At 58.7% G+C, this 11,651-nt stretch overlaps 2 protein-coding genes across 2 annotated transcripts; one reads left to right on the top strand and one right to left on the bottom strand.

The window, feature by feature from the left end:
• Positions 1 to 2: 2 nt before the first annotated feature.
• Positions 3 to 5,766, top strand: ABCB6 (ATP binding cassette subfamily B member 6 (Langereis blood group); the record flags this gene model as incomplete). Its single annotated transcript, XM_008922893.3, has 19 exons — positions 3 to 317; positions 863 to 1,000; positions 1,285 to 1,474; positions 1,666 to 1,758; positions 2,015 to 2,207; positions 2,293 to 2,414; positions 2,495 to 2,604; positions 2,688 to 2,753; positions 2,889 to 3,014; positions 3,103 to 3,179; positions 3,284 to 3,347; positions 3,444 to 3,529; positions 3,636 to 3,693; positions 3,868 to 3,972; positions 4,381 to 4,555; positions 4,861 to 4,973; positions 5,071 to 5,165; positions 5,361 to 5,429; positions 5,529 to 5,766. Coding segments are annotated over 19 exons (2,301 nt in total), but the record flags the coding sequence as incomplete, so codon positions are not given.
• A 382-nt stretch (positions 5,767 to 6,148) lies between these two features.
• ZFAND2B (zinc finger AN1-type containing 2B) lies at positions 6,149 to 11,520 on the bottom strand. Its single transcript, XM_029959903.1, has 9 exons — positions 11,487 to 11,520; positions 11,109 to 11,398; positions 10,550 to 10,681; positions 9,748 to 9,899; positions 9,171 to 9,278; positions 8,938 to 9,007; positions 8,331 to 8,407; positions 7,687 to 7,765; positions 6,149 to 7,420 (listed from the first exon to the last, which is right to left on the bottom strand). The coding sequence occupies exons 1-9, from the start codon at positions 11,518 to 11,520 to the stop codon at positions 7,382 to 7,384; spliced, it is 981 nt and encodes a 326-aa protein (XP_029815763.1). The 3' UTR covers positions 6,149 to 7,381.
• Between the last annotated feature and the right edge of the window lie 131 nt (positions 11,521 to 11,651).

Here is an 11,651-nt window from a genome sequence, read left to right as displayed (position 1 = left end):
GCCTCTACCGTGGCCAGGTCCTGCTGTCCCTGCTCCTGGCCCTGCAGCCCTTCGGTGGGCTGCTGTGGCAAGGAGTGGGGCTGGGACGACTCTACGGGTACATGTTGCTGCACGCCTGCCTCTGGGCCCTCAGCTGGGGCTGCGCCATCGCCCTCCTGCAACTGGAGCGTACGCGGGTGCTGGCGCACGACCGGACACGGGGCCATGGCACTGTCCTCCTCCTCTTCTGGGCGCTGGCCTTTGCTGCCGAGAACCTGACCCTGGTGTGCTGGAGGAGTCCGCTGTGGTGGTGGGCACTGGAGGACACCAACCAGAAGGTGAGCTGGTGGGCTCTAGGCAGGGATGGAACCTTTTCTGGGGCTGAGGGGTGACCTGCACCATCACAGTGCAGGAATGGGATGTGCATGCCATGATCTGCCATGCCCAGGGTGTTTACGCTCCTGGGTTGCACCCACACATCTTCCACGTGCCTTGGCCCCAAGCTTATCTATCACACATCTCTCCATTCCACCATTCAGCTCATCTCCTGCTTCTGCCTGGCCCAGACCCAAGTGCAGAGGTGGGGGTATCTGCCTGCTTCCCACATTCCTTTTACCCTCTGCTCCCCCCAGGGCTGGTGCACCCAGAGCCAGAGGGCACAGAACGAGATGTGGCAGGGAGGAAGAAAGGGGTCTGGGTGCTGCCTGAGGTGCTGTGCTCAAGCAGGGGCTCCCATTGAGCTGTGTGGGGTGTCCCCTCTCTCCTGGCTGCACTGCATCCCATCTCCATGCCCCAATCATTGTCTCTCTCAGCTCGTACCCATTCCATGCCCAGGGTTGTGCTGAGGGCTGGTTGTGACACTGACCCCACACTCTCCATCCAGGTGCAGTTTGGCTTCTGGCTACTGCGTTACATCTGCACATTCATGCTCTTCATCCTGGGTATGAAAGCCCCAGGGCTGCCCCGCCAGCCATACATGCTGCTGATCAATGAGGAGGAACGGGATGTGGAGAACAGCCAGGTGAGTCCCGGGGCTGGAGCAATTTTAGGACATCCTCCAGGGAGGAGCTGGGGATAAAATGGAAATACAGCTGTCCTGGAATCAGCATCTTCAGGAGACGTGGGAGGGGTGAGGTTTGGGGCTGCCCAAGCTCCCTGCCCACTGTCAGCAGGATGGGGCCCTGCTGTGAGGATGGAGTGGGCACTCTGGGAGGACGGATGGTTTCCTTGATGAAGTGTTCCCCAGGGCCATTGCTACCTGGGTTGGGGTGCCAAGGCAGTGACCCTTGCTCTGCTCTCCCACAGCTGCTCCTGACCAATGCCAGCAGGACCACCTCCACCTGGAAGGATTTCCGGAGGAAGCTGCGGCTACTGGTGCCATACATGTGGCCCAGAGGCAACCACCTGCTGCAGGGGCTGGTGTTGTTCTGCATGGCGCTCATGGGACTGGAGCGGGCGATCAATGTCTTCGTCCCTATCTACTACAAGAACATTGGTGAGACACCTGGAGCTCAGCATGTGAGGCTGCTCATGGCCTCACCAAGTGCTGGGAGGTGTGCTGCAGGGGGCTGGTAGGAGCAGAATCTAGGGTGTCAGGGACCAGCACTAAGTGCTGGGGCTTGTTCCCATGGGCACCCAATAATGCTTCCTGCCCCTCCATCCTCACCCTTGCCTCCCTCTCCTCAGTGAATGAGCTGACGGTGGGCGCTCCCTGGCACACCCTGGCCTGGACTGTCTGCAGCTACGTGGGGCTGAAATTCCTGCAGGGTGGAGGTGCTGGTAAGGACCACTGGGAAGGACAGGGCACTGGGGAGAGACAGGGTGGGGAACGTCTTGCCAGGGCTGGAGTGGCCAGGGATGCCCTTATCCCCCATAACTGCTGTTCTCTCTTGGAAGCAGCAACCAGTGCTGATCCTGGGCTGGGGACAGCAGGTGGACCTCATCCCAAATCCCCCTTTCCCAGCTGGGCTTTCTGAATCTTGCTTCATGCCCCAGGGGGGCTGATCCCGGTTGACCTTTTCATGTTGCCCTGCAGGCTCCACTGGCTTCGTGAGCAACCTGCGCACCTTCCTGTGGGTGTGGGTGCAGCAGTTCACCAACCGGCAGGTGCAGGTGCAGCTCTTTGCCCACCTGCATGGGTTGTCCCTGCGCTGGCACCTGGGGCGTCGCACTGGCGAGGTCCTGCGCAGCGTGGACCGGGGCACCAGCAGCATCGACAGCTTGCTCAGGTCAGAGCGTGCCTGTGGCAGGTGGGGGGTGGCCAAGCAGCCCCACCGGGCCAGGCTGATGCGCCATCCCCCTTCCCTCCCTCAGCTACATCGTGTTCAGCATTGTCCCCACCATTGCGGACATTGTCATCGGCATAGTTTACTTCACCTCGGTCTTCAGCGCCTGGTTTGGCCTCATCATCTTCGTGTGCATGAGCCTGTATCTGAGTGAGTGGGGGGTCAGGATGCAGGGCTTCCAGGCTGTGGGGTGACAGGAACTTGCCAATGCAGCTCCCTCCTGCCCACAGCTCTGACCATCTTCATCACTGAGTGGAGGACCAAGTACCGGCGGGAGATGAACACGTGGGACAATGATGCCAAGTCGCGGGCTGTGGACTCGCTCCTCAATTTTGAGACGGTACTGTAGGCATTGGAGGAGTCACTGAGCACTGCTTGGTGCTCAGACCATTTGGGTGCTGACCCCTGGTCTGTCTCCTGCAGGTGAAGTACTACAATGCAGAGAGCTATGAGGTGAACCGCTTTAATGATGCCATCGTCAAGTACCAGGTATGGGGTGCTCAGCACCAGTGGGGGAGTTGAAGGGGAAGGAGCTGAGCCTCACAGTCACCTGCAGGGAAGATGAAGCTCACCATGGGTCTGCTTTGGACACAGCAGCATCCCACAGGACTTTGCCTCTTCCAGGTCTCGGAGTGGAAGGTCAGTGCCTCGCTGGGCCTCCTCAACCAGACCCAGAACATAATCATTGGTCTGGGGCTGCTGGCAGGGTCCCTGCTCTGTGCCTACTTTGTCACCGAAAACAAGCTGCAGGTAAGGCTTGTGCCAGCCTGGGCAGCCTCCTGCTGAGCTGGGGCTCTGGGTCTGGTGGTGATGGACCCCTATACCGCGTCCTTTCCAGGTGGGGGACTTTGTCCTCTTTGGCACCTACATCATCCAGCTCTACACGCCACTCAACTGGTTTGGGACTTACTACAGGTAACACAGAGCTGTGGAGGTGCCTGGGGTCCTCCTTTCCATGGGTGACTGGTTCTAGATGTGCTCCTCCAAACCCTTCTCTCTGGTCTTCGCCCCCCTTCCAGGGTGATCCAGAAGTCCTTCGTGGACATGGAAAACATGTTTGAGCTCTTCTGCGAGGAGCAGGAGGTAGGTGCTGCCTTTCCTGGACCCCATTCCCTGGGTTGCCCCGTGGTCGTGCCCTGGGGACAGGCTAGCTCTGAGGCCACATCTCTCCTCTGGCAGGTGAAGGATGTGGTGAATGCTGATGACCTGCACTTGGAGGCTGGGCAGATCGAGTTTGAGAATGTGCACTTCAGCTATATGGATGGGTATGGGGTGGTGGGTGCAGGGTGGAACAATGAGCTATGGGACCTGACATATGGGGATATGGGGACGTGGAGTGGCCCTGAGCCCCTCTCAATCTCCCTCTTCCAGGAGAGAAATCCTGCATGACATCTCCTTCTCTGTGATGCCTGGGCAGACTCTGGCTCTGGTAAGAGTAGGAGCTTGGGTGTGGGTTCACTGCGGGAGGGTGGGATGGAGGAAGAGGGGCTGGAAAATACGAGGGTGGGAAGGACAGACCCCCAACAGGGCCAACTCTTCCCTGCCCAGCTCTACTGGCAGCTGGGAGACTGGCATCTCCAAGTCCCTTTACCTTTGCCTGCAGGTGGGACCTTCGGGCTCAGGGAAGAGCACCATCATCCGCCTGCTCTTCCGCTTCTACGACGTGCAAGGTGGCTGCATCCGCATCGATGGGCAGGACATATCCCAGGTAAGGGTGGGAGGCCTGCAGGGACCCGGAGGGGGGACACACCAGCTCCTCTGGGCCGCACAGCGCTACTTGGTGCAGGCACTAGCACCCCCCAGGGGCAGGGATGAGCACACATGGCCCCTTTGCAGGCTGATGGCTATGCCAGGAGTGGGGTCAATGGCATGACTGCGGGACCCCTGGGCTGAAATGCTGGAGACTGGCCAGGGCTCCCTGGGAAGGGCCAGGCCACTGTCAGGGTGCTCCACCACAGGGTGGAGATTCAGCTGAGCCTGTGGTGCACAGGATCCTACAGCACACACCCTGCAAAGAGTGGGGGTCATAGCAGAGGGGCAGGATTGGGTTTTTTGGGGGGGGGTGTCTTTGCAAGGGTTTTGCATCTGCCTGAGCCCTCTCCCCCTGCCTCCCCAGGTGAAACAGGCATCGCTGCGTGCTCACATTGGGGTGGTGCCCCAGGACACAGTGCTCTTCAATGACACCATCGCCAACAACATCCGCTATGGACGGATCCTGGCCACTGACCAGGAGGTGCAGGAGGCAGCCCGGGCTGCTGATATCCACGACCGCATCCTTTCCTTTCCTGATGGTGAGACAGTTGCAGTCCCCTCCTGATCTTCCCCTGCGATCCCAGGGTTCCTCATGACCTTCTAGCTGCGCTCACAGGTGTCCTTAGGTGACATGGCCCATGGGGACACTTGCGTGACCCTGTGCCTTGCTTTGCCTCGCCCTGCCTGCTCTCCAGGGCTTAGATCAGCTCCTGGTTAGGGATGGGCAGAGGCTGTGCCAGGTGATTGTGTGGTCCCAGCAGGATCTCCCTGGGCAACAGAGCCTGGTCCCCATCCCCATCTCGGAGGGCACCAGCACAGTATGTTCCCGCCCTTGTGCCTGTAGGATACAACACGCAAGTCGGGGAGCGGGGGCTGAAGCTGAGTGGGGGTGAGAAGCAGCGTGTTGCCATCGCACGCACCATCCTGAAGGGCCCCCGCATCATCCTGCTGGATGAGGTAATGGCAAGGGCCTCCTCCCGCTCTGCAGCAGCCCCACCCTCAGCGGCTGCCTGCACTGCCTCCATCCTTTCCCCACACCTTGCCTCTCCCACAGGCCACATCCGCACTCGACACAGAGACTGAGAGACACATCCAGGCCTCACTGGCCAAGGTCTGCACCCACCGCACCACCATCGTTGTTGCACATAGGTAGGGATGAGAAGAAAGGGCTGATCCAGGGGGTGCTGAGCATTCTGAGCTGGCCAGCCCCTCCCAGAGGGGCACATAGACCTGTCCCCTGCTCAGGGGGTGACAGTTCCTGGGATTGCATCTCCTTACACTATCCAAACCCCACTCCCACACCTCTCCCCTCAGAGTCAGGATAACACCTGCCTTTCCCTGCAGGCTCTCCACCGTGGTGGGTGCAGACCAGATCCTGGTGCTCAAGGATGGGTGCATCGTGGAGCGAGGGAGGTGAGCATGGAGAGGGGCTGGGTACTGTCTGCCCATGGGGATCCACTCCCTGGTTCTGAGGCCAGCTCAGGACCCTGAACCCCTCTGCTCTCCCCACAGGCATGAGGAACTGCTGCAGAAGGGTGGCGTGTATGCTGGCATGTGGCTACAGCAGCAAGCTGGGGATGAGGAAGAGAACAAGGAACACCACACTGAGAAGCCCTAGGGCAGCAAGAAGGGGTCGTGAGCATGACTGGCGTCTCTGCTGTGACACTGACTCGGGGCCAGGCCCCCACACTGACAGGGAGCCCTTTGCTGGCTGTGGGCTGGAGCCCGGTCCGTCCTGGAGCTGCAGGGGCTTGGTTGGACACTCCACTATATTTGTACCTGTTTGTTTTGCTGTTGTACAATTTCTTAAACCAGGTCCTTCTCAGCTCCTCGTCTGTGTATTCTGAGCAGGGTACATGCCTCGGGGCAAGGGCAGGCAGGGTTAGTGCCTGTGCCCTCGGGTCAACCAGCAGCTCTCTGCCACAGGTTGAGCTCCATGGGCTTAGGCAGGCAAGGGGCCCCACACAAAGGGCCCCACACAAAAGGCTGAGCTTGGCAGGGGACTGCACCCCAACAGGAAAGGAAGAAGCAGGGCAGTTGGTGCCCCCTCACCGCCATGTGCCCCCCCTTGCACTCCCATCTGCAGAGATGTGCCCCTCTGGGCCAGATACCAAGTGACCACTCCCCCTAAGTGCCTCTGCATCTTGTGCTATGCTTTTATTTTCTCCCAAGCAGCACTTTGACAAGTCTCAATGTTCCCTCAGCCCAGCCAGATGCCCCCTCCCTCAGCTGGACATGGCTCAGAGCAGGACAGCCCAGTCCTGTGCAGAACCAGGCATAGCCCTGCAGGCCAGAATGGTTCCAGCAGCAGGAGGAAAAGCAGCACCACCCTGCACAGCAGCAGACCCCCTGCCAGAGGCCAATGGGACAAATCCCCCCAACCCACCCATCAGCTCCAGCCTTCAAACACCAGCAAGGAAGAGCTGGCTCAAGGCTCAGGGCTCTGTTTCTAAGAAGGGGTTCTGTGCCGCTGCTACCCCAAAGGGGATTCCCTGCAGCATGGCTGGAAAGAGGGAGGCATTCTTGCCCCAGCAGCACTAAAAAGGGGCCCTGGGGTAGGTTAGGGCAGCAGAGAGCAGCCAGCAGCAGGAAGGCAGCTGCAGCCCTCCCATGCGAGCCATGCTGGCACAGTCAACTCACCGCCAAGGTTACGTTTCAGTTAATGGCCCTTGTTATATTAAACCAGAAAGGAAACAGCTCCATTCAGTCTCAGAGAGGTCCTGTGCCCCAGCCAAACAGGGTAAGGCCCAACGTGCTCTTGTGCATGCAAACAGCAGGGAGGCACCGAGGGTGTGGGGAGCAGGGAAGGGGCTGTCTTCACACTGCCGGGAGGCTGCACATTCAGCCATGCTGTGTCCAGGCAAAAGACCATCCCAGCCACGGTTGTTCTTTGCTGAGGGGCTGGCAGGGCCCTCCCCAGAGCATGAAATCCAACCCCCTCCTACTGCAGTGGGCAGCTGCATCCCAGCAGCTGTATGTCCAAGCATGCGGAGATGTCCCCATGTGGCTCTGCCCTCACGCCACAGTCCCACCAGTGTTGTGACATGGCTGTGGCAGCTGTGGGTAAGTGCAGGCCCTGGGCTGCTGCCTGCTTTGGTCAGTGTGTGCTCAGCCTCGTCCTGCACCGTCTTCATCTCCCCAGGAGCATCAGTGATTTGCTGCACTAATTTTATACAGGTGCTGGGCCGAGGTTCCAGTGTGTGTTCGGTGGCTTACAGCTCCCAGAGAGACAAGCTGTCCCTGGTGAAGGGCTCTTGTCACCAGTGCCCAGGCCAGAACCCCACAGCATCCATGTGGGAGGCTAGAGCCACTCCTTGGGTCACAAGCAGGATCTCATGTCTGCTGGCACACCCTGCCTCTGCTGCCTATGACATGCTGCAGTTCAATGGCTTTGAACTGTGTGCCTGAAATGGGAAGAAGCACAGAGTGAGCAAGAGAAGACAGGCTTTCTCCTCTGTCCTACAATGGGGCATATCCAGTGCTCAAGTCCCTAGGGCTGTGTGCTCAGCAGTGATGCTGCCACTGCCCCAGGCCCAGGCTGCCCTTCTGGTGAAGAAAGCCAGTCTAGACAGAGTGCAGAGGAAGCAGAACACAGGGAAGCTCCCTCCATGACATAGCTAGGCAGGATCAACCCCACGACAGTGCAGAGCCTATAGCCAGCTTCACTCACCTGCCGCTGCGACTGCTGGTACTCAGCTTCACTCGCTGACAGCGCCTGGGCCAGTGCCAGATCCTCCTCCTCCTGCGTGCTGCTGGGACAACACTGCATTATGTGCCTCAGCCTCCCCCAGGCTCAGGGGACCAGTGCTCAGAGCCCTTTGGAGTGGCAGCATCTCACTGCAACTCTCCAGTACAGATAAGGGTGGGGAGCAACTGAGGATCACCCTAAAGAAGCCAGGGGCTGGGGAAGGAGCAGAGGATCCAGCTGGGGCTGGCAGCCACCATTCTGGGCCAAGGAGAGCCATGTTAACTCCAGTCTGTAAGACAGTGCTTTTAGCACCATTGGGTGCTGTGCCTGAGGACGTGAGCTCCTGGATGTCCTCTGTGAGCAACCCTACTCTGCTTCTGTCATGCTCACCCTATTCTCTGTGTCAGTCACCATCCCCTCCCAGCTCCCCCAAAGGCTGAGGGCTTGCTTGCTGAACAGAGCTCCCTGATGGCTCTAGACTATTCCTTTTTTCCCCTGTCAGCCACAGAGAGGCATCATATGGAGACACGTGCTGAGAGAAATATCCCAGAGTCACATGATGCTTCCCCAGGCACCTCTCACACACAGGCTGGGCGCATGACACACCACGTGTTTTGGGGTTGTACCTGGGTGGCTGCACTGAGCTGTCTGCTGACTCTGCCAGGGACATCTCCAGAGCTCGCTGCAGTGCCTCTTCCTCGCTCTGAAACAAAACACCTTGTCACCAGCTTAGCCAGGGTGGGGGGCAGGAGGCAGCCCTAAGGGACATGTGGCAGGTACAGTCTTGACTTGCCAAGGGTAGGTGAATCTCCTCTCTCCAGGAGGCCAGACACAGCCAAGGTGAAGGTCTGGGGCTCAGGACAGACCTGCAGTGCTCTCCCCCTGTCCAAGGGAACACACCCCTGTCTGCTAATACAAGAGTATGCCAAGAATACCAGTGGGAAGCAGCTTCCAGTCTCCTCCTCCACCCTTGGCTTGCAGAACAGAAACACAACACCTGGGGAAAATGGCTGGTGCGCTTTATCCCTTTGGAGAAAACTGAGCACCAAGGGCAGCATAGCTGCAAGCTCTGATTTCCCACAGAGCATCCAGGGTCCCTGTTTGCCAGGGAAGGCCCAGCTAGGACCACATAGTCTCCTACAGAATGTGGGTTAGAAAGCAGTTGTTGCAGTCACTTCCCAGGTCACAGGAACCACCCAAACCCACCCCAAATGCCCAGGCCAAGCCACTCACCAGCCCGTTCAGCAGCATGGCAGCTGGAGGGGAGGTGCTACGACTCTGCAACACAGCTGCTCTGCCTCCTCTGCAAACAGGAAAGAAGCTGGGTTATTGTCAAGGCAGGGAGGCCTGGTACAAATACTGAGTTCTGCTGATGCACAAGAAGCTGTCACTCTGGCGTTCCATGGGAAGCCAAGCAGAGCCTGGTCATCCCCACCTCAGAATTACAAGTTGGGCCATCACTTTACCTGGCAGAGGCTGGAGAAGAGGAGCTGTCTGCTGGTCGGGCAGCTCCGCTGCTTGATGCAGTGGCTATTTTGGAGGAGGATGCCTGGGCTCTCGTAACTGCAGCGTGCCTAGGACAGACAGGACGCCTGTGAGCAACTGTTTTACCATCACAAGCTGTTACGGGGCACTGAACACCCCGGGAGATGAAGGTGGGTAAGCAAGAGGCCTCCTTGGCTCCCCACCCCCCTTCCTCCCAAGAGTACCCATGTTGTGGCTCAGTTATTGCCAAGAGTTTCAAGTGCCGTTTCTCTACCTGAAACTGTGTACCAGGATAGGCAGAAGCCATTAGCTCCAGAATGAGATGGGCAAAGAAGCAAGTGCAAAGCAGTCAGTGGGCAGTATCAGCAGCTTTTGCTACAGGAGACTGTACACATATCTCTGCTTGGTGCTGCTGGAGGACACCCAGACACACCACGCAGGGAGTGTGAGAATGCAGCAGTCCCAGACAACAGGCCAGGAGGAGCGGGGCTCTCTCTTATCACCCATCTGGCAAGCACAGACCCATCTGTGCCAGCCTGTCTGTCCCCAGGCCCTCACCCTGCTTTGGAGAGGGGACGCCCTGCCCCGCTGCAGTCATGGTCCAGGGGGTGCCGGTGCTTGAGGCAGTAATTCTTGTGGCACTGGTCACAGATCACCTTCATCATCTCCTTCTGCTTGCAGCCAGGTTTCAAACACTTGTTGGTGAAGATCTGAAAAATGACACAGCAGTGGTGAAAAGGAGCACGGCGCTGCAGGTCTAGGGTTGTCCCCTCCCTCCATGCCAGGCCCTGGGCATTGACCAGCTTTTCCCATCAGTGTGTTATCTGCAGGGCTCTAGAGTTTGTCTCTGAATACCAGCTTTCTTTAGATAGTTTATTAGTAATTCACTGGTGCTTTGGTCTCCATAGATGAGAATTTCCACAACCACAGAATGCAGAGCAGGAGAAAGCACGCCTCACCCAGGGACTCCTGCCTTCCATGCCAGTGCAGTGGGGACAGTCCAGAGCCCTTAGCTGTTGCTGGGCTGGATTCCTGCAGGGCCAGCTCCCTGCAGCAATTTCATCTCCTGGCAAGATGAGGCAGCTAATTGCTGACTGCATTTTCTTAATGGCAGCATGCAGTTTCCCATCCTCACATCCCAGGTGGCTGCACAGCCCTGCTCTGTCCCAGGCCTCAGACTGCATTCACAAAGCCCCATGGATGCTCACACCTCCAGCTCACCAACCGTCCTTGCCTTCAGCTTGTGCCAACATGGAAAGCACTGGGCAGGGGCAAATCTGTGTTGTTTTCATCCCATTCCCAGGTTTTGTCAGGGACCCAGCAGAGCTCAGCAGCCACGCAGAGAGCATCAGGTTCATACCTTGCGCTTGCGCTGTGCGGGATCGGATTTGCAGTCACGGTCAATGTGCTCACCCACCACAACATCAGGCATCTCCCCCCGCCTCACGGGGACTGGGGTGTTGCAGAGCGGACACACTGGGACCTGCACATCCTGCAGAGATAACAAAAAGGGGCTGGGAGCAGGTAGCTGGGCAACCTTGAGTGCTGTGCAGCCATCTCCCTCCCTTTCTGGACCTGCCTATCACAGCTTCTACAGCATCAGCTGCAGTTTGAGATTCTGCTCACAACCCTCCAACCAGCTTGCACAGCTGGTGCACAGGCATGGATACACATTCCGGGAAGGGAAGACAGTATGGCTGGGAGATGCCCAAACCATTTCACCCAGTGGCAGAGGGAGGGCTGGATGTTTGTGGCATTGAGATGCACATCCTGCTTTCAGGGGCACCTTCAGACTCAGCACATATCCCAAGGGGGATTGCCCAAGTGATCAAAGAAATCACAGATTATTCTGACCCCTGGCTGGAAAAACTCAGCAGCTCCATGCAGGAGGGTGGATGAGGTCTCCTCTCTGCACTTACCTTCTTGTAGGCAGAGGTGCAGTCATGCTGGGCATAAGCAATGTGGTCGGTGCAGAAGATCTGCTCGCAGGCATCGCACTTCAGGGGGAGGAAGTCTGGGAGCGGGGAGATGCCGCGGGCAGAGAGCACGGAGGTCAGCACTGCCCACCTGCAGCCCGGGGGCCTCCCCCACTTCCCGAGGGCACAACCCTGACCCGCGGCAAAGCCAGGGCCGTACTTCTCATCCCCCAGCACGGAAGCAAAAGATCTGCAGCTCCATAGCCACGTCTTAGAATTACCCAGGGCTCCTCCTTAAAACGTGCCCTCCCCGGGATCAGGAGTAGCACCCGGAACCACACCGAGCTCCCCATGGGCTGCTGGCCTCAAGCCGGCGGCGACCGATGCCGCCACAGCCACCACGGGATTCGCCCATCGGGATAATCGGAAGACGAACAGGCCCCAGCGGCCCCTCGGCACCGCCGTCCCCAGCCTGCGGCACCGAGGGCCCTTCCCTGCTGTCCCCGGCCCAGAGCCGCTGCCCGCCGGGGCAGAGCCGTGTCCCCG

This window comes from Manacus vitellinus, unplaced genomic scaffold (assembly GCF_001715985.3).
Source record: "Manacus vitellinus isolate BGI_N305 unplaced genomic scaffold, ASM171598v3 scaffold_22_pilon, whole genome shotgun sequence".
Taxonomy (NCBI): domain Eukaryota; kingdom Metazoa; phylum Chordata; class Aves; order Passeriformes; family Pipridae; genus Manacus; species Manacus vitellinus.
The sequence above is the reverse complement of the archived record's forward strand: the minus strand, read 5'-3'. Positions and strand labels throughout refer to the sequence as shown.

Bases quoted from the DNA above. Each gene is read 5' to 3' on its own strand.
- ZFAND2B (XM_029959903.1), bottom strand. From the start codon at position 11,520: ATGGGCGAATCCCGTGGTGGCTGTGGCGGCATCG. The intron at 11,399-11,486 runs GTCGCCGCCGGC...GCACGTTTTAAG, and splicing joins TGGTGGCTGTGGCGGCATCG to GAGGAGCCCTGGGTAATTCT. The intron at 9,279-9,747 runs GTGAGGGCCTGG...TGTCTGTCCTAG, and splicing joins CGTCCCCTCTCCAAAGCAGG to GCACGCTGCAGTTACGAGAG.